We start from the raw sequence: 26,349 nt of genomic DNA on the forward strand, positions 1-26,349 counted from the left end.
TCTCCCTGCCTATGACTTGTCTTTTCATTTTCTTAGTGGTGTTTTTGAAGCCTAAAAGTGTTTAATGTTGATGAAATCCAATAAATGTATCAATTTTTTTTATGAATCATGATTTTAGTATTGTACTAAGAACTCGTATCACTCAGGGTTCAATAAGAGAGGCAGAAGAATTAGTATGACATTATATATAATCCTTATATATATGTAGATCCCATTGCAATTGGGAAACATACTTTGTATGATTTCTTTTCATTTATTTATTTATTTATTTATTTATTTTTGAGACAGTCTCACTCCGTCACCCAGGCTGGAGTGCAGTGGCGTGATCTCGGCTCACTGCAATGTCTGCCTCCTGGGTTCAGCGATTCTCCTGCCTCAGCCGACAATGCCACTAGGCATGGGCTTTTCCAGGCTTTGCTCCAAGTCAAATCATCCCTGTAGGCAGTAGAGTTGTCAGTCCCCACAGCCTGCCTCACTCTGGTAGAAGTTCCAGGCCATGGATCTGGCGGTTGAGGATGGACGCGACTCCAAGTTTGCAAACTTTCCCTGTTTGTTACTGAGGTTCAGTAGTTTTTCGTAAATAAATGCTTCTCAATGTGTTGTATGCCTTTGGTCAATTTCAAAGTCCTAAAATAGTTGTTTTGGCAATTTTGCCCTGTTTTATCTTTGCCTTTTGGGAAGAAAAAGATTGCTGATTTTCTCACTCAGACATTCTGCAAATCTTTTCAAATGTGTGTCTTTTTTTTTTTTTTTTTCAGACAGAGTCTCACTCTGTTGCCCAGGCTGAAGTACAGTGGTGTGATCTCGGCTCACTGCAACCGCCGCTTCCCAGGTTCAAGTGGTTCTCCTGCCTCAGCCTCCCAAGTAGTTGGGACTACAGGCATGCGCCACCACGCCTGGCTAATTTTTGTTTTTTTAGTAGAGTTCACCATATTGGCCAGGCTGGTCACGAACTCCTGGCCTCAAGTGATCCACCTGCCTCAGCTTCCCAAAGTGCTGGGGTTACAGGCATGAGCCATTGCGCCTGGCCAAATGTGTGTCTTTTTTATCTGTTAATTTATGACACTTTTGAAAGAACCAAGGCAAGCTTTGATTCAGAAAAAAGAGAAAAGAGAGACAGGAATCTGAGAAAGAAAGTGGAAAGCACTAGCAAAACCAAAACCAGAGAAAAGTTTTGTCTTGAATTACATCTTTTATTTTATTTTATGTATGTATGTATGTATGTATGTATTTTGAGACGAAGTCTCACTCTTTTACCCAGGCTTGAGTGCAGTGGCGCAATCTCGGCTCACTGCAACCTCCACCTCCCGAGTTCAAGTGATTCTCCTGCCTCAGCCTCTTGAGTAGCTGGGATTACAGGCATGCGCCATCACGCCTGGCTAATTTTTGTATTTTTAGTAGAGACAGGGTTTCACCATATTGGCCAGGCTGGTCTTGAACTCCTGACCTCAGGTCATCTGCCCATCCAGGTCTCCCAAAGTGCTGGAATTACAGGCATGAACCACCAAGCCCTGGCCTTGTCTTAGATACATTATATCTAACCCCAAACTTGTAACTAAAATTAAGTTGAGGTCACAGCTGAGTTCATGTCCTAAACTCTGGAGGCAGAAGTTCTAGGTGATTGCCAGGTACTGTGGCTTGCACCTGTAACACCAGCAACTCAGGCAGGGAGGCTGAGGTGGGTGGATTGTTTGAGCCCAGGAAGTTGAGGCTGCAGTAATCGTGCCACTGCACTCCAGCCTGGGAAACAAGGAGATCCCCTCTCAACAAAAAAGAAAGAAAAACTTCTAGGTGATTATGTGAAAAGAGTCATTCCTATAAAAATAATACTGTTTATTTTAGAGCTAAAGTTTTCAGATTAATCTTTATCTTATATTTAATTAGTTATAGTTAATCTAGGCTAAATTCCTTAGGTTTAAACATAGATAGAACACAATGCAAAAGAAAAAAATGCAATCTCACTGTTTTATGTTTTTTTCTTCAGTATCTAGAGGTACTCTATGGAAATCTTGGAAAGAAAGAGTTATAAAACGACCTTCAACAGCCCGTGCTTTAAGACCAGATCAGATGATTAGTGATCAACTTGCAACAAATACAAAGGTTTCAGAAATCCAAGGTATGCTACAGGAACTCATAGGCACCACAATGTTCAGTACATTGGAAAACAATGCTATTAAATATATATCATCAACAATAGTAAACCTTTCTAAAGCTTTGAGTATGCTAAATGATGAATTAAAATGTGTTAACTTCCAAAGTTCCACTGTGTATGCACATGAGACAAGTGAAGCAGAAAAGGAGCTCTCTCTGAAGATAATACGAGATCTCAGTAACGAAAATGAAATGCTTCAGCAGAAACTTCAAGATGCAGAAGAAAAATGTGAACAACTTATTCGATCCAAAATTGTTATAGAACAACTATATGCAAAATTGTCCACATCATCAACCTTGAAAGTGTTACCTGGACCTTCTCCACAGTCATCCAGGGCGATTATCAAAGTTGGTGATACTGAGGACAATATGGACAATATTTTAGACAAGGAACTTGAAAATATTGTAGATGAAGTCCAAAGAAAAGAGACCAAGGACTCTGGGATAAAATGGGGCTCCACTATTTCATATACAGCCCAAGCTGAAAGAACTCCAGATTTAACTGAACTACGACAGCAACCTGTTGCTTCTGAAGATATTTCTGAAGACAGCACTAAAGATAACGTACCATTGAAGAAAGGTGATGTCTATCAGGAAGATGAGACTGATGAGTATCAATCATGGAAAAGAAGGCACACAAAAGGCACATATGTATATGAGACCTCTGGACCAAATCTGAGTGATAATAAAAGTGGACAGAAAGTCTCAGAGGCCAAACCTAGTCAATACTATGAGCTACAAGTACTGAAAAAGAAAAGAAAAGAAATGAAATCCTTTTCTGAAGATAAATCAAAGTCACCCACTGAAGCAAAAAGAAAACATCTCTCTTTAACTGAAACAAAGAGCCAAGGTGGCAAAAGTGGAACAAGTATGATGATGTTGGAGCAATTTAGGAAGGTCAAACGTGAATCTCCATTTGACAAACGTCCAACTGCAGCAGAGATTAAAGTGGAACCCACCACTGAGTCATTGGACAAAGAGGGCAAAGGTGAAATTAGAAGCCCAGTGGAGCCACTCAGTATGATCCAATTTGATGATACCGCTGAGCCACAGAAAGGAAAAATAAAAGGAAAGAAACACCGTATCTCTTCAGGAACTATCACAAGCAAAGAAGAAAAAACTGAAGAGAAGGAAGAGTTGACCAAACAAGTCAAGTCTCATCAACTTGTTAAATCACTCTCAAGAGTGGCTAAAGAGACTTCAGAATCTACCAGAGTTCTAGAAAGTCCAGATGGCAAAAGTGAACAGAGTAACCACGAAGAATTTCAGGAAGCCATAATGGCTTTCCTAAAACATAAAATTGATAACATAGGAAAGGCTTTTGACAAAAAGACTGTTCCGAAGGAAGAGGAGTTATTAAAAAGAGCAGAAGCTGAAAAATTAGGAATCATAAAGGCAAAAATGGAGGAATATTTCCAAAAAGTGGCTGAAACTGTCACTAAAATCTTGAGAAAATACAAAGATACAAAAAAGGAAGAACAAGTTGGAGAGAAACCTATAAAACAAAAAAAGGTGGCCTCATTTATGCCAGGATTGCATTTTCAGAAGTCACCAATTAGTGCAAAATCTGAAAGCAGTACCCTCCTCTCATATGAGAGCACAGATCCAGTAATTAACAATTTAATACAAATGATCTTGGCTGAAATAGAAAGTGAAAGAGATATTCCAACAGTCTCAACAGTACAGAAAGACCACAAGGAGAAGGAAGAACAAAGGCAGGAGCAATATTTGCAAGAGGGTCAAGAACAAATGTCTGGCATGAGTCTCAAACAGCAGTTGCTGGAAGAAAGAAATCTCTTGAAGGAGCACTACGAGAAGATAAGTGAGAATTGGGAAGAAAAAAAGGCGTGGCTCCAGATGAAGGAGGGAAAGCAAGAACAACAGAGCCAGAAACAGTGGCAGGAAGAAGAGATGTGGAAGGAAGAGCAAAAACAGGGAACTCCAAAGCAGGCTGAGCAAGAGGAGAAGCAAAAGCAAAGAGGACAGGAGGAAGAAGAGCTTCCAAAGTCAAGCCTGCAGCGGCTGGAAGAAGGGACCCAAAAAATGAAAACACAAGGGTTGCTCTTGGAAAAGGAGAATGGACAGATGAGGCAGATTCAGAAGGAAGCGAAACATCTGGGGCCACACAGGAGAAGGGAGAAAGGGAAGGAAAAGCAGAAGCCAGAGAGAGGGCTAGAGGACCTCGAAAGGCAGATCAAAACAAAGGATCAGATGCAGATGAAGGAAACACAATCTAAAGAGCTAGAAAAAATGGTCATCCAAACTCCAATGACATTATCGCCCAGGTGGAAGAGTGTATTGAAAGATGTACAGCGGTCATATGAAGGAAAGGAGTTTCAGAGGAATCTGAAGACATTAGAGAACATTCCTGATGAAAAGGAGCCCATATCAATCACACCTCCCCCCTCCCTACAATACTCCCCGCCTGGAGCTCTTCCTATTTCTGGCCAGCCTCTCACTAAATGCATTCATCTCACACCTCAGCAGGCCCAGGAAGTGGGGATCACACTCACTCCTCAGCAGGCCCAGGCTCAGGGGATCACGCTTACCCTTCAGCAGCCCCAGGAACTAGGGATCCCTCTCACCCCTCAGCAGGCCCAGGCCCTGGAGATCCCTTTCACCCCTCAGCAGGCGCAGGCCCTGGGGATCCCTCTCACCCCTCAACAGACCCAGGTTCAAGGGATCACTCTCACCCCTCAGCAGGACCAGGCCCCGGGGATCTCTCTCACCACTCAGCAGACTCAGAAACTAGGGATCCCTCTCACCCCTCAGCAGGCCCAGGAATTGGGGATCCCTCTTACCCCTCAGCAGGCCCAGGCCCTGGGGATCCCTCTCACCCCTCAGCAGGCTCAGGAATTGGGGATCCCTCTCACCCTTCAGCAGGCCCAGGCCCTGGGGATCCCTCTCACCCCTCAGCAGGCTCAGGCCCTGGGGGTCTCTCTCACCCCTCAGCAGGCTCAGGAACTGGGGATCCCTCTCACCCCTCAGCAGGCCCAGGCCCTGGGGATCACTCTCACCCCTCAGCAGGCTCAGGACTTGAGGATCCCTCTCACCCCTCAGCAGGCCCAGGCCCTGGGGATCACTCTCACCCCTCAGCAGGCTCAGGACTTGGGGATCCCTCTCACCCCTCAGCAGGCCCAGGCCCTGGGGGTCTCTCTCACCCCTCAGCAGGCTCAGGAATTGGGGATCCCTCTCACCCCTCAGCAGGCCCAGGCCCTGGGGATCACTCTTACCCTTCAGCAGGCCCAGGAACTGGGGATCCCTCTAACCCCTCAGCAAGCGCAGGCTCTCGGAATCACTCTCACCCCTAAGCAAGCCCAGGAACTGGGGATCCCTCTTACTCCTCAGCAGGCCCAGGCCCTGGGGATCACTCTCACCCCTAAGCAGGCTCAGGAATTGGGGATCCCTCTCAACCCTCAGCAGGCCCAGGCCCTGGGGATCCCTCTCACCCCTAAGCAGGCACAGGCTCTGGGGATTCCTTTCACCCCTCAGCAGGCGCAGGCCCTGGGGATCCCTCTCACCCCTCAGCAGGCGCAGACTCAGGAGATCATTCTCACCCCTCAGCAGGCCCAGGCCTTGGGGATGCCTCTCACCACTCAGCAGGCTCAGGACCTGGGGATCCCTCTCACCCCTCAGCAGGCGCAGGCTCTCGGGATCACTCTCACCCCTAAGCAGGCTCAGGAATTGGGGATCCCTCTCACCCCTCAGCAGGCCCAGGCCCTGGGGATCCCTCTCACCCCTCAGCAGGCACAGGCTCAGGAGATCACTCTCACCCCTCAGCAGGCCCAGGCCCTGGGGATCCCTCTCACCCCTCAGCAGGCGCAGGAACTGGGGATCCCTCTCACCCCTCAGCAGGTGCAGGCTCAGGGGATCCCTCTCACCCCTCAGCAGGCGCAGGCCCTGGGGATCCCTCTCACCCCTCAGCAGGCGCAGGCCCTGGGGATCCCTCTCACCCCTCAGCAGGCGCAGGAACTGGGGATCCCTCTCACCCCTCAGCAGGTGCAGGCCCTGGGGATCCCTCTCACCCCTCAGCAGGCCCAGGCCCTGGGGATCCCTCTCACCCCTCAGCAGGCCCTGGCTCAGGGGATCCCTCTCACCCCTCAGCAGGCCCAGGCCCTGGGGATCCCTCTCACCCCTCAGCAGGCGCAGGCTCAGGGGATCACTCTCACCCCTCAGCAGGCCCAGGCACTGGGAGTCCCCATCACCCCAGTAAATGCCTGGGTGTCAGCTGTCACTCTTACCTCTGAGCAAACCCAGGCTTTGGAGTCCCCTATGAACTTAGAACAGGCTCAACAACAGTTATTGAAGTTAGGGGCTCTTCTCACCTTAGATAAAGCCCATACCTTGGGATCGCCCCTCACCCTTAAGCAAGCCCAGTGGTCCCATAGACCATTTCAGAAATCGAAGGCTTCTCTCCCCACTGGGCAATCCATCATATCAAGATTGTCTCCAAGCCTTAGGCTGTCCCTGGCATCATCAGCTCCTACTGCTGAGAAGTCCTCTGTATTCGGGGTCTCTTCTACTCCTTTGCAGATATCAAGGGTTCCCCTCAACCAAGGCCCCTTTGCCCCTGGGAAGCCCCTAGAAATGGGGATTCTTTCTGAGCCTGGGAAGCTTGGGGCACCACAGACTCTTTGTTCCTCTGGACAGACCCTGGTATACGGAGGTCAATCCACTTCTGCGCAGTTACCGGCACCACAGGCCCCTCCCACCCCTGGGCAGCTCCCAATATCTCCAGCCCCTCCCACTCCAGGGCTGCCCTTTATAGCTGGAGTTCCACCCACTTCTGGACAGATTCCAAGTCTCTGGGCTCCTCTTTCTCCTGGGCAGCCCTTAGTTCCTGAAGCCTCTTCCATCCCTGGGGACCTCCTGGAATCTGGACCCTTAACCTTCTCTGAGCAGCTCCAGGAATTCCAGCCTCCTGCCACTGCTGAGCAATCTCCCTATCTGCAGGCTCCTTCTACCCCTGGGCAGCATCTGGCAACATGGACCCTTCCTGGGCGAGCTTCTTCATTATGGATCCCTCCCATCTCTAGACATCCTCCCACACTCTGGCCGTCCCCAGCCCCTGGAAAGCCCCAGAAAAGTTGGTCCCCTTCTGTTGCTAAGAAAAGATTGGCAATTATTTCTTCTCTGAAATCTAAATCAGTATTGATCCATCCTAGTGCTCCAGATTTCAAGGTAGCTCAAGTTCCTTTCACCACTAAGAAGTTCCAAATGTCGGAGGTCTCTGACACTTCCGAAGAAACCCAGATACTTCGAGACACTTTTGCTATAGAATCATTTAGAACATTTCAGTCCCATTTCACCAAATATAGGACACCAGTATACCAAACCCCTTACACTGATGAAAGGGCCCTTCTCACTCCCATGAAGCCAACAACATCACCATCTTCTCTCACTACTCTACTCAAAACATCACAGATTTCACCTTTGGAATGGTACCAGAAATCCCGATTCCCTCCTATAGACAAACCCTGGATATTGAGTTCAGTTTCAGGTACCAAGAAACCCAAAGTAATGGTGCCCCCTTCCTCTCCTCAAGAACTTGAAGAAAAGAGGTATTTTGTTGATGTGGAGGCTCAGAAGAAGAACCTGATACTATTAAATCAGGCTATAAAAACTTGTGGACTCCCTTCACAGCTACACACAAAGGCTAGGACTCTCATAATTGAGATACTTCATATGGACACGGTTCAGTTGGGATACTTATTCCGCAAGTACATTGCCTATAGGCTGATCCAGTATGCCAGGTAGATATAATTATTTATGTCTAGTTTTCTGGTTTAGTTCTGATTGCAAATATTTTCTGTCATTGTCCCAGAAGTATATTCATATTTGTCAGGCCATATGTTCTAAAGGACTGCCTTATATAAGGTCTATGGGAAGGAAGCTTGTTTAAGATAGCAAAAGGAGATATATTTTTTGGAAAATAAGAAATAACATATAACATGATCCATTTCATCCATATATATCTCCAGCGGAGATGCCAAGTATATTTTGTGGATCATGGTTGGTCTCCAAAACATCAATTTCAAAAGTTTCCAGTTATTCTGAATTTCTTTCATCATTTTTGGTTCACCAGAAACGTATGATTTTTAAAATGGGAGATGGCATAAAAAAAGAATGAGACCAGGCATAGTGGCTCATGCCTGTAATCCCAGCACTTTGGGAGGCTGAGGCAGGTGGATAACTTGAGGCCAGGAGTTCAAGACCAGCCCGGCCAACATGGCGAAATCCCATCTCTGCAAAAAATTCAAAAATGAGACAGGCATGGTTGCGTGCACCTGTAATCCCAGGATTACCTGGGAGGCTAGGGCAGGAGAATCGCTTGAACCCGGGAGGTGTAAGTTGCAATAAGCCGATCATGCCACTACACTCCAGCCTGGGTGAGAGAGTCAGCCTCTGTCTCAAAATAATAATAATAATAATAATAAGAGATCCTGCCATTTGCAACAACATGAATGGAACTAGAGGTCATTATATTAAGTGAAATAAGCCGAGCACAGAAAGACAAACTTCACATGCTCTCACTTATTTGTGGGAGCTAAAAATTAAAGCAATTGAACTAATGGACATAAAGAGTAGAAGGATGGGACAGGTGCAGTGACTCACGCCTGTAATCCCAGCACTTTGGAAGTCTGAGGGGGGAGGATCACTTGAGCCCAGGGGTTTGAGACAAGCCTGGACAACAAATTGAGACCCTGTCTCTACAAAAAATACAAAAAATTAGCTGGGCATGATGGTGCATGCCTGTAGTCCCAGCTACTCAGGAAGCTGAGCTTGGAGGATCACTCAAGCCCCAGGAGGTTGAGACTGCAGTAAACCAAGATCGCGCCACTGCACTCCAGCCTGGGTGACAGAGCAAGACCCAGTCTCAGGAAAAAAAAAAAAAGAGAAGGATGGTTACCATAGGCTAGAAAGGGTAGTGGGGGTGGGGGGAAAGTAGGGATGGTTAATGGGTACAAAAAAATAGAAAGAATGAATAAGATTTAGCATTTGAAAGCACAACAGGGTGACTATAGTCAATAATAATGTAATTGTACATTTAAAAATAACAGAGTATAATTGGATTATTGGATTGTTTGTAACACAAAGGATAAATGCTTGATGCAATGGATACCCCATTTACCCTAATATGATTATTACACATTGCATGCCTGTATCAAAACATCTCCTGTACCCCCAAAATATATATACCTACTATGTACCCACAAAAAAAATTTTTAATGAAAAAAACAAACAAAAAAAAATGGCCACGCATGGTGGCTCACATCTGTAATCACAGTACTTTGGGAGGCCGAGGCAGGTGGATCACGAGTTCATGAGTTCGAGACCAGCCTGGCCAATATGGTGAAACCCCATCTCTTCTAAACTACAAAAATTAGCCGGGCATGGTGGCACGTGCCTGGAATCCCAGCTACTTGGGAGGCTGGGCAGGAGAATTGCTTGAACCCAGGAAGCAGAGCTTGCAGTGAGCCGAGATTGAGCTGCTGGACTCCAGCCAGCGGGGCAGAGCAAGACTCCATCTCAGGAAAAAATAAAAAATAAACAGAAAAGACAAATTAAAAAAACAAGTAAATACAGGCAGGGTTCAGTGGCTCATGCCTGTAACCCCAGCACTTTGGGATGCCAAGGCAGATGGGTTACTTGAGGTCAGGAGTTCGAGACCACCCTGGCCAACATGGTGAAACCTCATCTCTATTAAAAAAAAATACAAAAAATCAGCTGGCCAACATGGTGAAACCCCTTCTCTACTAAAAATACAAAAATTTGCTGGGCGTGGTGGGCACCTGTAATCCCAGCACTTTGGGAGGCTGAGGCAGGCGGACCACCTGAGGTCAGGAGTTCGAGACCAGCCTGGCCAACATGGTGAAACCCCATCCCTACTAAAAATACAAAAATTAGCTGGGCGTGGTAGCACACACCTCCAGCTACTCCGGACGCTGAGGCAGGAGAATCGTTTGAGCCCGGGAGGTGGAGGTTGCAGTGAGCAGAGATTGCGCCATTGCACTCCAGCCTGGGCAACGGGGTGAGACTCCATCTCAAAAAAAAAAAAAAAAAATTACCAGGCATTGTGGCTCACACCTGTAGTCCCAGCTACTCAGGAGGCTGAGGCAGAAGAATTGCTTGAACCCGAGAGGCAGAGGTTGCAGTGAGGCAAGACTGTGCCGTCGTCTCAAAAAAACAACAAAAAAACAAAACAAAAGAAACAAAGGGAGATGGCAGATTATGTAGGAGGTTGTTGCCATGGCAAATTTGCTGTTGGGGTGACCTGGAGGCAGCATGCAGCAGGTCCTGGTCCTGATTTTTAAAAGTTGCAAATATCAGAAATGGATTAGGGCAGGTAACAATTTTCCTGCCATTCTTAACATTTGCATTTGAAGTTACCAACCTATTATTTCGGGGAATTTTTTTTTTTTTTTTGAGATGGAGTCTCCCTCTTTTGCCCAGGCTGGAGTGCAGTGGCGCGATCTTGGCTCACTGCAACCTCTGCCTCCTGGGTTCAAGCGATTCTCCTGCCCTCAGCCTCTAGAGTAGCTAGAGGTGTGTGCCACCATGCCCAGCTAATTTTTGTATTTTTAGTAGGGACGGGGTTTCACCATGTTGGCCAGGCTGGTCTCGAACTCCTGACCTCAGGTGGTCCACCTGCCTCAGCCTCCCAAAGTGCTGGGATTACAGGTGTGAGCCACCGCGCCCAGCTATTATTTTCTATTGATCTGCCTATTGATAAGTCACTTCCAGTCTCTGTTATTTTCGTTTTATTTTTATGATGCTGAGTCTTTGAGGTCTTTATTAGTGCTGTTTGCCAGCACTTGTCAATGAGATGTGAGCAGAATTGATATGTTATTTCTGTGCTGAGCTTGTCTTTGTTGGTTTGATGACCTACAGAGTTTCCTTTTCCTCTGGCATAGTAACCCACAATGTTCAAGGTGATTGTTGTTCCTTTACACATGTCCCTGAAAGAATACAGTGAAGTTCACTCCCTGCCAAGCCATGATGGATTCGTAGTATGAGCAACAAGTGAATTTTTTTGTTGTTTTAAGCCACTGAGGCTTGGGAGTTTTGTTAAAATAGCAAAACCTAGCTTATATTCACTGATAGAGTCTTCCTATCCAAGAATATGGTATATCTATTTTTTTTTTTTGAGACAGAGTCTTACTCTGTCACCCAAGCCAATTATACATCTTTTTTTTGTTGTTCGGGTTTGTGTGTGTGTGTGTGTGTGTGTGTGTGCATGTGTGACCACATATGCACAAAATTTTGATTTTTGTATGTTTATTTTATTTTATTTTATTTTATTTTTGAAACAGAGTCTCGCTCTGCTGCCCAGGCTGGAGTGCAGTGGGGCGATCTCCACTCACTGCAATCTCTGCCTCCCTCATTCACGCCATTCTCCTGCCTCAGCCTCCCGAGTAGCTGGGACTACAGGTGCCCACCACAACGCCTGGCTAATTTTTTGTATTTTTAATAGAGACGGGGTTTCACCGTGTTAGCCAGGATGGTCTCGATCTCCTGACCTCGTGATCCACCCGCTTCGGCCTCCCAAAGTGCTGGGATTACAGGCGTGAGCCACCGCGCCCGGTGATTTTTGTATGTTTAAATAAATGTATAAAACAGATACAGGGCTGGGTGCGGTGGCTCATGCCTCTAATCTCCCAGCACTGTAGGAGGCTGAGGTGGGCAGATCACCCAAGGTCAGGAGTTCACCTGGCCTACATGATGAAACCCCATCTCTAATAAAAATACAAAAATTAGCTGGGCATGGTGGTGTGTGCCTGTAATCCCAGATACTTGGGTGGCTGAGGCAGGAGAATTGCTTGAACCCGGGAGGCAGAGATTGCAGTGAGCTGAGATGGCGCCACCACTACATTCCATTCTGTATGACTTTTTTCTTTCTCTTTCTTTCTTTCTTTCTTTCTTTCTTTCTTTCTTTCTTTCTTTCTTTCTTTCTTTCCTTCTTTCCTTCTCTCTCTCTCTTTCTTTCTTTCCTTTCTTCTTCTTTTTTTTGGCGGTGTCTGGCTTTGTCGCCCAGCTGGAGCACAGTGGTGCAATCTTGGCTCACTGCAACTTCTGCCTCCCAGACTGAAGGAATCCTTCTACTCAGCCTCCTGAGTAGCTGGGACTATAGGCACACGCCACCATGCCTGGCTAACTTTTGTATTTTTTTTTTTTTTTGAGGCAAAGTCTCGCTCTTGTCCCCCAGGCTGGAGTGCAATGGCACGATATAATACTATTCAAAGTAGTCTACAGATTCAATGATATTCCTATTAAACTACCAATGTCATTTTTCACTACATTAGAAAAAACTATTGTAAAATTCATATGGAACCAAAAAAGAGCCCAAATAGCCAAAGCCATCCTAAGCAAAAACAACAAAGCTGGAGGCATATTACATTATCCAACTTCAAACTATACTATAAGGCTACAGTAACCAAAACAACATTGTACTGGTACAAAAACAGACACATAGATCAATGGAACAGAATAGAGAACCCAGAAATAAAGCCCCATACCCACAATCATCTAATTGTGGACAAAGTCAACAAAAACAATCAATGAGGAAAGGACTCTCTGTCCAATAAATGATGCAGGGACAGCTGGCTGACCATATGCAGAAGAATGAAATTGCATCCCTACCTTTCACCATATACAAAAATTAACTCGAGATGGATTAAAGATTTAAATGTAAGACCTCAAACTATACAAATCCTAGAAGAAAACCTAGGAAATACCATTCTGTTTCTTTTTTTATTTTTATTTATGTATTAGAGACAGAGTTTTTGCTCTGTTGCCCAGGTTGGAGTGCAGTGGCACGATCTCACCTCACTGCAACCTCTGCCTCCTGAGTTCAAGCCATTCTCCTGCCTCAGCCTTGCTAACAGATGTTAGCAAGGCTGCAGAGAAAAGGAATGCTTATCCGCTGTTAATGGGAATGTGAGTTAGCTCAGCCACTGTGGAAAGTAGTTTGAAGACTTCTTGTTTTTATGGTGGTGGTGGTGTTTTGTTTTTGTTTTTTGTTTTGTTTTGTTTTTTAGACGAAGTTTTGCTCTTGTTGCCCACCCCTGGCTAATTTTTGTATTTTTAGTAAAGACAGAATTTCATCATATTGGTCAGGCTGGTCTCGAACTCCTGACTTCAGGTGATCTACCCGCCTTCGCCTCACACAGTGCTGGGATTACAGGCGTGAGCCACCGCGCTCGGCCTTGTTTTGTTTTTTGACATGATCTCACTCTCTTGCCCAGGGCAATGATGGCTCACTGCAGTTTAGATCTCCTGGGCTCATGCAATTTTCCCATATCAGCCTCCGAGTAGCTGGGACTACAGGCCTATGCCATCATGCCTGGCTAATTTTTTAATTTTTAATTTTTTGTAGGGATAGGGTCTTACTATGTTTCCCAGGCTAGTCTTGAACTCCTGGGCTCAAGTTATCCTCCTGCCCCAGCCTCCCAAAATGTTGGGATTACAGGCCTGAGACAACATGCCCAGCTGAGATTTCTCAAAGAACTTAAAATAGAACTACCACTTGACCCAGCAATCCCATTACTGGGTATATATTCAAAGGAAAATAAATTATTATACCAAAAAGACACATGCACTTGTCTGCTCATTGCAGCATTATTCACAAAGACATGGAATCAACCTAGGTACACACCAGTGGTGGACTGGATAAAGAAAATGTGGTATATATACAACATATGGAATACTATGCTGCCATAAACAAGAACAAAATCATGTCCTTTGCAGCAAATGGATGCAGTTGGAGGACATTATCCTAAACAAATTAACAGAAGAACAGAAAACCAAATACCAACATTCTTGCTTATAAATGGAGCTAAATGTTGGGTACACAGGGACATAAAGATGGGAACAACAGACACTGGGGACCACTAGTAGGGGAGAGAGGAAGTGGGACAAGGTTTGAAGAACTACCTATTGGGTACTATGGTCATAACCTGCGTGATGGGATCATTTGTACCCCAAATCTCAGCATCATGCAATATAACCATGTAACAAACCTGCATATGTACCCTCTGAATCTAAAGTAAAAGTTGAACTTACTAAAATAAAAAAGAAAAGTTGAATTAAACCAAATTCAATTTGGAAAAAAAAAAAAAAAAAAGACCAGCTGGGTGTGGTGGCTTATCCTGTAATCCTAGTACTTTGGGAGGCCAAGGTGGTGAATCACTTGAATCCAGGAGTTCGAGACCAGCCTGGCCAACATGGTGAAACCCCATCTCTACAAAAAAAAAAAAAAAAAGGCTGGGTGTGGTGGCTCACACCTATAATCCCAGCACTTTGGGAGGCCAAGGCAGGCAGATCACGAGGTCAGGAGAATGAGGACTATCCTGGCTAACACAGTGAAACCCCGTCTCTACTAAAAATACAAAAAATTAGCTGGGCATGGTGGCGGGCGCCTGTAGTCCCAGCTACTCTGAAGGCTGAGGCAGGAGAATGGCTTGAACCCGGGAGGTGGAGGTTGCAGTGAGCCGAGATTGCACCACTGCACTCCAGCCTGGGTGAAGGAGCGAGACTCCGTCTCAAAGAAGAAAAAAAAAAAGAGAGAGAAAACAAAAACCCATGGATTAGCTGGGTTCGCTGTAGTCCCAGCTACTCAGGAAGCTGAGGCATGAGAATTGCTTGAGTCCGGGAGACGGAGGTTGCAATGAGCCAAGATCGCACCACTGTACCACTGCACTCCAGCCTGGGCAACAGAGCAAGACTCTGTCTCAGAAAACAGCAACAACAGCAACAACAACAAAAAAACCCTGAATGTTCAATTTTGTTAAATAATGTGATTTGAGCACTTTATTTTCACATGTATTAAAGAAAATGTGGGCTGGGAAGGTGGCTTATGCTTGTAATCACAGCACCTTGGGAAGCTAAGGCAGGAGGATTGCTTGAGGCCAGGAGTTTCAAGACCAGCCTGAACAACACATGGGGCCCCATCTTTCTTTTTTCCTGAGATAGGGTCTCACTATGTTGCCCGTGCTGGAGTGCAGTGGCGTGATCACTGTACACTGCAGTCTCACCTTCCCAGGTTTAAACTATCCTCCCACTTCAGCCTCCCCAGTAGCTGGGACTACAGGCATGCACCACCACACCTGGCTAATTTTTAAACTTTTTGTAAAGATAGGGTCTCCTGTTGCCCAGGCTGGTCTTGAATTCCTAGGCTCAAATGATCCTACCACCTTGGCATCCCAAAGTGCTGGGATTACAGTTGTCAGCCACTGCACCCAGCCTGACTCCATCTTTAAAAAAAAAAAATTATCTAGTCTTGGTGGTGTGCACCTGTAGTCCCAGCTATTTGGAAAACTGAGACAGGAGGACTGCTTGAGCCCAGGAGTTCAAGGATGTGATGAGTTATGATCGTGTTGTGCCACTGCACTCCACCCTGGGTGACAGAGCGAGACATTGTCTCAAAAAAAAAAAAAAAAAAGGTCAGGAGCGGTGGCTCACGCCTGTAATCCCAGCACTTTGGGAGGCTGAGGCGGGTGGATCACGAGATCAGATTGAGACCATCCTGGCTAACATGGTGAAACCCTGTCTCTACTAAAAATACAAACAAAACTAGACAGATGTGGTAGCATGTAGCTGTAGTCCCAGCTACTCGGGAGGCTGAGGCCGGAAAATCACTTGAACCCAGGAGGCAGAGGTTGCAGTGAGCCGAGATCATGCCACTGCACTCCAGCCTGGGCAACAGAGCGAGACTCTCTCTCTAAAAAAAAAAAAAAAAAAAAAGGAGATTTTTTTCTTCCTTAGTTCTATTAATGTAGTTATATTAAACCATCATTGCATTCCTGGCATAAATCCTATTTGTTCTACATGTAACCTTCTTTGTTTTGTTTTGTTTTTGTTTTTGTTTTTTTTAAGACAGAGTCTCACTCAGTTGCCCAGGCTGGAGTGCAGTGGCATGATCTCAGCTCACTGCAACCTCTGCCTCCCAGGTTCAAGCAATTCTCTTGCATCAGCCTGTTTCAGCCTCCAGAGTAGCTGGGATTACAGGCACGCCGCTGCCATGCCTGGCTATTTTTTTTTTTCCTTCTTTGAATATATTGTAGAATCACTATATTTTATTAAGGATTTTTCTCATTCATATTCATAAGTTAAGTTTGGCAGGCAGTTTACTTCTTATGGTATTATCTTTGTGAAGTTTTGGTATAATCTTAAGCTTGCATCATTAAAAAATGTGGAAGTTTATCTTTTGTGCTCTGAGACAATTTAATAGTAAAATTAGCTGTTCTTTTAAGGTTTGGCAGATTTCCCCTATGATATTACACTGGCTTAGTACTTTTTGAAGGGAGTTCTTTGACAGCTTTCTCTCAATTTTATCTCTTTTTTTGAGACGAAGCCTTGCTCTGTTGCCCAAGCTGGAGTGCAGGGGCACGATCTCAGCTCATTGCAACCTCCGCCTCCTGGGTTCAGGGAATTCTCCTGCATCAGCCTCCTGAGTAGCTGGGATTACAGACGCACATCACTACGCCCAGCTAATTTTTGTATTTTTAGTAGAGACAGGTTTCAGCATGTTGGCCAGGCTGGTCTCGAACTCCTGACCTTGTGATCTGCCCACCTTGGCCTCCCAAAGTGCTGGGATTACAGGTATGAGCCACTGCGTCAGGTCGCTTTCTCAATTTTTAGGATTCATTTAGATTTATTGAAGACTTTGAGAACCTAAGTAGCATAATCTGACCTGTCTCAGTAAAATCATTTAAAAATATGACTTTATACAATCATAACCTTAATCCCATCGAGGATCAATTCATTCTTTCAGAAAGCTCTTCTCTAATATTTAATGTTATAATAACAAAATCACAGACAGATGCAACAACAAATAAAATACTGAAAGATTAAAAATTTTATGACCAGGATGGCTAGGTCAAGAAGATTCTAATATTATATGTAAGAGAAAAATACTACAGTAATATAAACTGTTTTTGAATAAAGATTTCTGTAGAGCCTCTGTAAGTGAAGAATTCTACATTTAAGTGCTAAAATATAGTTTTAGAATTGTATTCCCTCATGATCGGTGAAATATATCTGAGAAGAGATGACAGGGAAGATGTAAAATTAGAAAAGATGAGCTGGGCGCGGTGGCTCATGCCTGTAATCCCAGCACTTTGGGAGGCCAAGGCAGGCAGATCACCTGAGGTCAGGAGTTTGAGACCAGCCTGGCCAACAAGGCAAAACCCCATCTCTACTAAAAATACAAAAATTAGCTGGGCATGATGGCGTGCACCTGTAATGCTGGCTACTTGGGAGGCTGAGGCAGGATAATCGCTTGAATTCGGGAGGCAGAAGTTGCAGTGAGCCAAGATCACACCATTGCACTCCAGCCTGGGCAACAGAGCAAGACTCTGTCTCAAAAAAAAAATTTAGAAAAGATGATGATAATTAGACATTTGTTTCCATATATATTGAAGAAAGTTCTCAATAGTACTAGATGTGTGCTCTCTAGATAGCATCACTTAATTCATCAACATTTTTTTTTTTTAAAGAGACAGGGTCTCGCTCTATCAACCAGGCTGGAGTGCAGTTGTGTGATCATAGCTCACCGTAACGCCAAGCTCCTGGGCCGAAGCGACCTGTGTGTGCCATCATGCCCAGCTAATTTTTGATATTTTTTTTAGCGATGGATCTCCCTCTGTTGCCCAGACTGGTCTTGAACTCCTGAGCTCAAGCAATCCTCCTGCCTTGGCCTCTCAAGGTACTGGGATCACAGGTGTGAGACACTGAGCTCGGCCCATCAACATTTAAAAAATATCCACCACTTGTGGGGACTGTGTTAGGTACAGGGATTAGAGGGTAGAAGGATACAAAGATGGATAAGCTACATCCCTGCTTTCAATGCACCTAGTCTCCTCAGAGAGACAGTCACACAAAGAGATGATTATATCGTATGATGTGGAAAGCACAATAATGGCGCATGTGCAGTTATAGAAGAGGACTGAGGAGAGGCGGGAGTTAGGTACAGCTTCTGGGAGTTCAGACCTCTGAACTATGCCTCAAAGAACCAGTAAAAGTCAGTAAGACAGGCAGGGCACTGTGGCTCACGCCTGTAATCCCAGCACTTTGGGAGGCCGAGGTGGGTGGATTGCTTAAGGTCAGGAGTTTGAGACCAGCCTGACCAATATGGTGAAACCCTATCTCTACTAAAAATAAAAAAATTAGCCAGGCACGATGGCAGGTGCCTGTAATCCCAGCTACTCGGGAGGCTGAGGCAGGAGAATCGCTTGAACCCAGGAGGCGGTGGTTGCAGTGAACCAAAATTGCGCCACTGCACTCCAGCCTGGGTGACAGAGTAAGACTCTGTCTCAAAAAAAGAAAAAGTCAGGAAAACAAAGAAGTCAGAGAGTGTAGCAGAGTAAAGAAAGGCAGCAGGAAGAAGCTCTGTGTGTGTGTGTGTGTGTGTGTGTGTGTGTGCGCGTAAAGTACTTTGTGGCTAGTACTTAGAACACAAAGAAAAAGCAAAATGTAGTAAGAGATGAGACTGGAAAGATAAAAGAGAGGCAAGATAAAAGAGAATCCTAAATCACATGCTAAGGAACTTGTATTTCATTCCATACTTAATAGAGGATAACTAAAGAATTCTTAGCAAGGGAAGTAAAATGCCAGTAATGTGGCAGACAGATTTAAGAAGAGTAAAGCTCATACAGAGGCATAAATTAGGACTAGGCGGCATCCACCTAAATGTTTTGAAAGAATATAAGGGTGAGAGTAGAATTACTAGGAAAATATTTACAGTTGTTTTAAAAGGATTCTATGCTAAAGCGATATATCAACAGTGTAACTCCTACTAAACAAGGGCATCCATGCCAGGCAAGCTGGTGAAGTCTAAATAAAAAGTAAAATCAGCCCGGTCTGGTGGTACACGCCTGTAATCCCAGCACTTTGAGAGGCCAAGGTGGAGGAATTGCTTGAGCCTAGGAGTTCAAGACCAGCCTGGGCAACATAGTGAGACCCTGTCTCTACAAAAATTATAAAAATTAGCCAGGCGTGGTGGTATGTATGCCTGTGGTCCCAGCTACTTGGTAGGCTGAGGTGGGAGGATCCCATGAGCCTGAGAGGTTGAGGTTGCAGTGAGCCATGGATGCACCACTACACTCCAGCCTGGGCAACACAGTGAGACCCTGTCTCAAAAAAAAAAATTACTACAGTCTTGAAACAGTAAAAATGGATAGACTAAAGGAAATATAAATTTTATGGGAGAATCATGCTAATCTAATCTGGACTTGTTGGAGGAAACACTGGACAAGGAGAAACTAAATGAAAATAAATTATGTAAATTTAGTTATGTGCATACAGGGGCTTATAATGCATCTACAACAAACACAAACTTCAGATATATTATTGCATTTAACTGGAAGAATGGGAATCAGGTTCAGAAAGTTCATCCTATTTGCCCAAATCACACAGCTAATAAGTGGTAGAAGTGAATTTTTAAAAATCAATTTCCAAAGTCTATATAGTATACTATACTACCTATTATACTACACTGTCTTAAAGTAGTAACTGTAATGGTTTTTATATTCAAATCCTAATCATGCTTTCTCTTAAACATAGACTTTGAAGTCAAGCAGATCTTGGTTCAAATTTCCAGAACTTCTCTGAGACTTAAATGTGTTGCATGTAAAATGGATATAATAATATTTACTTCAAATAATGGTTGAGGCCAGGCATGGTAGCTCACGCCTGTAATCCCAGCAGTTTGGGAGGCTGAGGCGGGTGAATCACCTGAGGTCTGGAGTTCGAGACCAGCCTAGCCAACATGGTGAAACCCCGTCTCTGCTAAAAATACAAAAATTAGATGGGCGTGGTGGTGCAGCCTGTAATCTTAGCTACTCGGGAGGCTGAGGCAAGAGAATTGCTTGAACCCTGGAGGCGGAGGTTACAGAGAGTTGGGATTGCACCATTGTACTCCAGCCTGGGCAACAAGAGCGAAACTCTGTCTCAAAATAAAATAAAATGAAAGGTTGAAAGGGTTAAATAAAATAACATATGTAGCTTGCAGCACAACAGTAGTAGTACAGTAGTAGTATTACCATAGTAGATGCTCAGTAAATGTAAAGAATCTCTATCTAAAAATCAATATTCCTTAGGACGGGGCAATGGTTTATCAACGTAAGTGGGATTGGCTAAGACAGTGGAAACAAAAGGTAAGGAGGATGAATAGCCATGATTCTAGATAGAGGCTTTTAAATAATAAGATACCCCCATGGTTACTACTGGATTGAATGCTCAGATTTTGTTTGTTTGTTTATTTGTTTGTTTGTTTGTTTATTTTTAGACGGAGTCTTGCTCTGTCGCCAGGCTGGAATGCAGTGGCGCCATCTCGGCTCACTGCAACCTCCACCTCCCAGTTTCAAGGAATTCTCCTGCCTCAGCCTCCCAAGTAGCTGGGACTACAGGCGCTTGCCACCACGCCCAGCTAATTTTTGTATTTTTAGTAGAGACGGGGTTTCACCGTGTTGGCCAGGATGGTCTCGATCTCTTGACCTTGTGATCCGCCCGCCTCAGCCTCCCAAAGTGCTGGGATGACAGGCGTGAGCTGCCGCGCCCGGCCTTCAGATTATTAAAAATGAATTCTCTCACCAGGCTCATGCCTGTCATCCCAGCACTTTGGGAACCGAGGTGGGTGGATCACTTGGTCCCAGGAGTTAAAGACCAGCCTGGGCAATATGGTAAAACCCCATCTCTACTTAAAAAAAAAAAAAAAAAAAAAATTGGCAGGCCTGACGGTGTGCCTATAGTCCCAGCTACCAAGGGGGCTGAGGTGGGCGGATGGCTTGAGCTCACAAGGTCAAGGGTGCAGTGAGCCAAGATCGTGCCACTGCACTCCAACCTGGGTGACAAAGAGAGACCCTGTCTAAAAAAAAAAAAAAAAAAAAAAAAAAAAAATTATCTCTAAAACTACCTCCAAAAATAAAGTCCCTAAGTTTGAAGTTAAACTTTTCCAAGCAGTGAAATATGATTTCAATAAGAAAAAATGATAAGGAAATCTCAAAAGCCTGTGTAATTAGACAGGAAAATGTCAGGAAATATTTGGTGTGAAGAGGCTTATTGGAAAATTTAAAAATCTAATATGTTTAAATATTAAATACAAATATAATAATTTAAGTATTAAATGATCCATATATATAGTAGGTTCTAAAGTATTCATTATAACCCACAAAAGAAACCTAAGAGCTAAAGAATTATTCTTTCTCTCTTCTCTCTCAATATAGATAGAGATGGATAAATAAAATCTCAGGTAAATCTCACTGATTCACCTGAGGCAATATATATATACGCATGTATATAAAATACATATATTTAGAAAAATGTCTTTGATGGGTCCCCATCATCTACCAAAAAAAAAATAAGATCCAAACTCCTTAACATACCTTTGAAAGCCTTTCATCTTTCACTATCCAACCATTCCAGTCTCATCCCCCACTATATCCTTTCACATATCTGTGGTCAAAAACCCCAGACTACTCATCACTCTCAAAATATAACTTTCGTTTTCTTACCTTTGTTTATGGGATTTCTCCACCTGGACTTCCTCATCCCCTTCTTCCCTGTTCTGTTCGTAAGCACAATGCTTTTCAAACTTTAGTAAAGTAAGAGTTACCTGAGATTTTAAAATGCAGATTCCTGAAGCCTACCACTAAGATTTTGATTCAAAAGGTATGGAGAAGTACCTTGGAACCTGCATTTTCAACAAGCACCCCACCCCTCTACCCCATATGATTCAGTCTAGGTGATCAGAGTCTACACCTTGAGAAATATTGGCATTGTGGAAGAAAGAAGTTCTGGGCTTGCTTCCCAAATCTACCATTTATCAATTATGGGACATTAGAAAAAACACTTAACTTTGCTGAGATTTCTTTTCCTCTTCTGTAGAATGAGGATGGCAAAACTCTGTTTAGGACCACCACAATGTGGTGGAATACATTATAGGAGGGCAGTAGGGAGAGAGAGAGAAAGGGAGAATCTTTTTATGACTGTCCCTCAAAATTCTGCTTGACAGAATTCTGCTTGACAGAATTCTGCTTGACAAAATTCTGCTTGACAGAAGGCTTCCTATAAAGCCTTCTTTATTACTCTTTTTTTTTTTTTTTGAGATGGAGTCTCACTCTGTCACCCAGGCTGGAGTGCAGTGGTGTGGTCTCGGCTCACTGCAACCTCCACCTCCCAGGTTCAAGTGATTCTCCTGCCTCAGCCTCCTGAGTAGCTGGGACTATAGGCGCCCGCCATCACACCGGGCTAATTTTTGTATTTTTTAGTAGAGTCAGGGTTTCATCATGTTGGTCAGTCTGGTCTGGAGCCCCTGACCTCGTGATCTGCCCACCTCGGCCTCCCAAAATGCTAGGATTACAGGCATGAGCCACTGCGCCCGGCCTTATTACCCTTACTGGAATTAACTATGCTTTCCTTTTTGCTCCTGCAGCCTATTTAGTTAGCATTTATTTCATTCTATTTCTTTTTTTTACAAGTAACGTAGTCTCCTATTCTGGATTATAAGTGCTTTTGAAGGCAAGGACACTGTCTTTTCCATAATTGTATTAAGTACTTTCTATGTGTCATTTTTTTTTTTTTTTTGAGATAGGATCTCACTCTGTTGCCCAGGCTGGAGTGCAGTGGCACGATCTTGGCTCACTGCAACTTCTGTTGCTCAGGTTCAAGTGATTCTTCTGCCTCAGCCTCCCAAGTAGATGGGATTACAGTCACCTGCCACCGCACCTGGCTAATTTTTGTGTTTTTAGAGGAGATGGGGTTTCACCATGTTGGCCAGGCTGCTCTTGAACTCCTGACCTTGTGATCCACCAGCCTTGGCTTCCCAAAGTGCTTGGACTACAGGCGTGAGACACTGTGCCTGGCCTTACCTTCTATGTGTCTTACACATATCTATACATATGAAAAAAAATGATCTATCTTATCCCCTAAGGTAATTTTTATTACAAATAGCCACATTTAACTATTTTTTTAAGAGTCGGAGTCTTGCCCTCAAGCAAGCCTCTCACCTCAGCCTCCTGAGTGGCTGTGTCTACAGGTATGTGCCACCATGCCCAGCTATTTTTATTTTGCAGAGACGGAGTCTTACTATATTGCCCAAGCTAGTCACAGACTCCTGGCCTCAAGCGATCCTCCCACCTCAGCCTCCCAAAGTGCTGGGATTACAGGCATGAGCCACTTCACCTGGCATAGCTTTTAAAATATATTAAAATAATTGTAAGCAACACTATTTTAACACTGGAAACTTTGTGAAGACTTAATGAAAATTTTGATAATCATATAGATTTTTGAAGGTTCATTTGTAGGAACTGGATTAAAGTCTTATTAAGCAAGCTTCCCATCCTTCTCTACTTACTGGGGATGATGAGAGAATTGAAAGAAACTGAGGACAGGTTGGGCATAGTGGCTCACTCCTGTAATCCCAACATTTTGGGAGGCTGTGGCAGGAGGATCGCTTGAGGTCAAGAGTTCAAGACCAGCCTGGATAACATGGCAAAACCCCATCTCTACTAAAAATACAAAAATTAGCTGGGCGTGGTGGTGCACACCTGTATTCCCAGCTACTTGGGAGGCTGAGGCATGAGAATTGCTTGAACCCATGAGGCAGAGGTTGCAGTGAGTCAAGATCACACCACTGCACTCCAGCCTGGGCAACACAGTGAGACTCTGTCTCAAAAAAATAAAATAAAATAAAAAAGAGGCCATGCTCAGTGGCTCAGGACTGTAATCCCAGCACTTTGGGAGGCCAAGGAAAGTGGATCACGAGGTCAGGCGTTTGAGACCAACCTGACCAACATGGAGAAACCCCGTCTCTACTAAAAATATACAAATTAGCTGGGCATGGTGGTGCACACCTGTAGTCCCAGCTACTCAGGAAGCTGAGGCAGGAGAATTTCTTGAATCCAGGAGGTGGAGTTTGCATAAGCCATGATCGCACCATTGCACCTCCAGCCTGGGCAACAAGATCGAAACTCCGTCTCAAAAAAAAAAAGAAACTGAGGACAAGTTTGTTGAAGTAGGGTCTGCAACTATTATCGCTCTAATTTTTATTAATCTTTTCAAGGAACAACATAATGAAACGACTAAAAGCCATCCAAAATACTGGGAAAGGCTATGAGGCCAGGAACCTCCACATGATGCTGAGCAGACTTGATGACTACGGGAAAAAGGTGATGCAGGTCTGGACTGAGAAGCAGAAGTCTCTAGGGCAGAAACGGAATCAGTGCCTGAAGAAAATGATACATGTATTCAACCAGGTAACCTGCTTTCCACTCCCTCTGTTCAGCATGTTGTAAAAACATGAAAGTGGTAAGCTTTGTAAATGACATTTACCTGGAGACACCATGTCATATTACTTTCCTGGGCTGCTGTAACAAATTGCCACAAACTTCATAGCCTAAAACAACAGAAATTTACTCTCTCACAGTTCTAGAGGCCAGAAGTTAGTGAAATCAGGGTGTCTGCCGGGTTGGTTCCTTCTAGAAGCTCTGAGAGGGCATTCTGTTGCATGCTTCTCTCCTAGATTGTGGTGGCTATGGGCAATCCTTAGCATTCCTCAGTTTGTAGCCACATAATTCCAATCTCCGCCTCCGTCTTTCAAATGGCCTTTTTTTGTTTTGCTTTGTTTTTTGTTTTTTTGAGACAGTCTTGCTCTGTCTCCCAGGGAGTACAGTGGCACTATTTCGACTCGGTGCAAACTCCACCTCCTGGGTTCAAGAGATTCTCCCGATTCAGCCTCCCGAGTAGATGGGATTACAGGCGCCCACCACCATGCCCAGCTAAATTTTATATTTTTAGTAGAGATGGGGTTTCACCATGTTGGCCAGGCTGGTTTCGAATTCCTGACCTCAGGTGATCCACCTGCCTCGACCTCCCAAAGTATTGGGATTACAGGCGTGAGCCATCACGCCTGGCCTGAGTTCTTATAATAAATATTACAAGCTGTGGTTCTAGAAACATTTTATATCTGTATATCCTTCTCTCTCCTTAAAATCGATTAATTTATAAGATTAGTTTACTTGCTACTTTGGAAGGTGCAGAGAGGCTTCTCATCAGAGCCTAATCCAAGTCAAACATATATTGTAAATTTTCAGAACTGTCATATTTTATTTTATTATTTATTTATTTATTTATTTTTGAGATGAGGTCTCACTGTGTCACCCAGGCTGGAGTGCAGTGGCGTGATCTCGGCTCACTGCAACCTCCGCCTCCTGAGTTCAAGTGATTCTCCTGCTTCACCCTCCCGAGTAGTTGGGATTACAGGTGCCTGCCACCACGTCTGGTTAATTTTTGCATTTTTAGTAGAGATGGGGTTTCACCATGTTGGCCAGGCTGGTCTTGGACTCCTGACCTCAAGTGAACCGCCCATGGCAGCCTCCCAAAGTGCTGGGATAGAGGCGTGAGCCACCGTGCCCGGCCCAGAACAGTTATATTTTAAATATTACAGCTCTTTGTCAAAAAAATGAATATTCTCCTTTTTTTGATTTGGCAAATATGGCCAATGTACATAGAGTAAAGCAAGATGGGTTGGCAGCAACATGCATTATCTAACAGGAATCACAATGCCTAGGGCATTTCAGAAGAGGAATAAGGGTCTGGGGCCAGGGAAGCCAGAATCCAGAGGATGAGGTATGGGTATCAAGGCTTGGAGAAAGGAGACAAAAAAAGCAAAAGGGATAAGAGGTTAGATATGAATGAATACTTTGCACTGAATCAGCATGGTGGTCAAGATGGCTAGCTCCGCTACCAGATTGTCTGGGTTCAAATCAGGCTAGCTACATACTAGCTAAGTGACTTTATGCAAGCCGCTTACATTTTCTGAGCCTCAGATTTTCCTCCTGTAAGACAAGGGTAATTATAATACGTACTGCATAAGGTTGTTATAAATACCAAATCAGCTAATATATGGAAAATGCTTAGTTCAGTGTCTGACATTCAGTAAGTATTTAGTAAACGCTGGCTATCATTACAGTTGCATACTGCTTCACAATTTATAAAGTGCTTCCATATATACTGTGTTTTACAATTCTCACAACCCTGTGTTATTATCCCTGTTTTAGAAATGAGGAGAAAGAAGTGCAGATAAATTAAGCAACTATCGCAAAGTCTCACAGCAAGAAAATAAGAGGACCAGGCCTTGAGCTTAAGTAGGACAAAGGTTTTTATGTAGCAGAGCTGCCACCTCTGAAATGACGCACGTTG

The 26,349-nt window shown here is 44.3% G+C and overlaps 1 protein-coding gene across 2 annotated transcripts in view; it reads left to right on the plus strand.

Moving 5' to 3' along the window:
* Positions 1-26,349, plus strand: part of FAM186A (family with sequence similarity 186 member A) — a 71,018-nt gene that overhangs the window by 38,983 nt on the left and 5,686 nt on the right. For both annotated transcript variants that reach the window (XM_024347866.3, XM_024347865.3), the window contains exons 4-5: positions 1,985-7,904; positions 24,212-24,404. In XM_024347866.3, the coding sequence (XP_024203634.3) occupies positions 1,985-7,904; positions 24,212-24,404 (6,113 nt within the window). The remainder of the gene's footprint in view (positions 1-1,984; positions 7,905-24,211; positions 24,405-26,349) is intronic.

Source organism: Pan troglodytes, chromosome 10, assembly GCF_028858775.2.
Source record: "Pan troglodytes isolate AG18354 chromosome 10, NHGRI_mPanTro3-v2.0_pri, whole genome shotgun sequence".
Lineage (NCBI taxonomy): Eukaryota > Metazoa > Chordata > Mammalia > Primates > Hominidae > Pan > Pan troglodytes.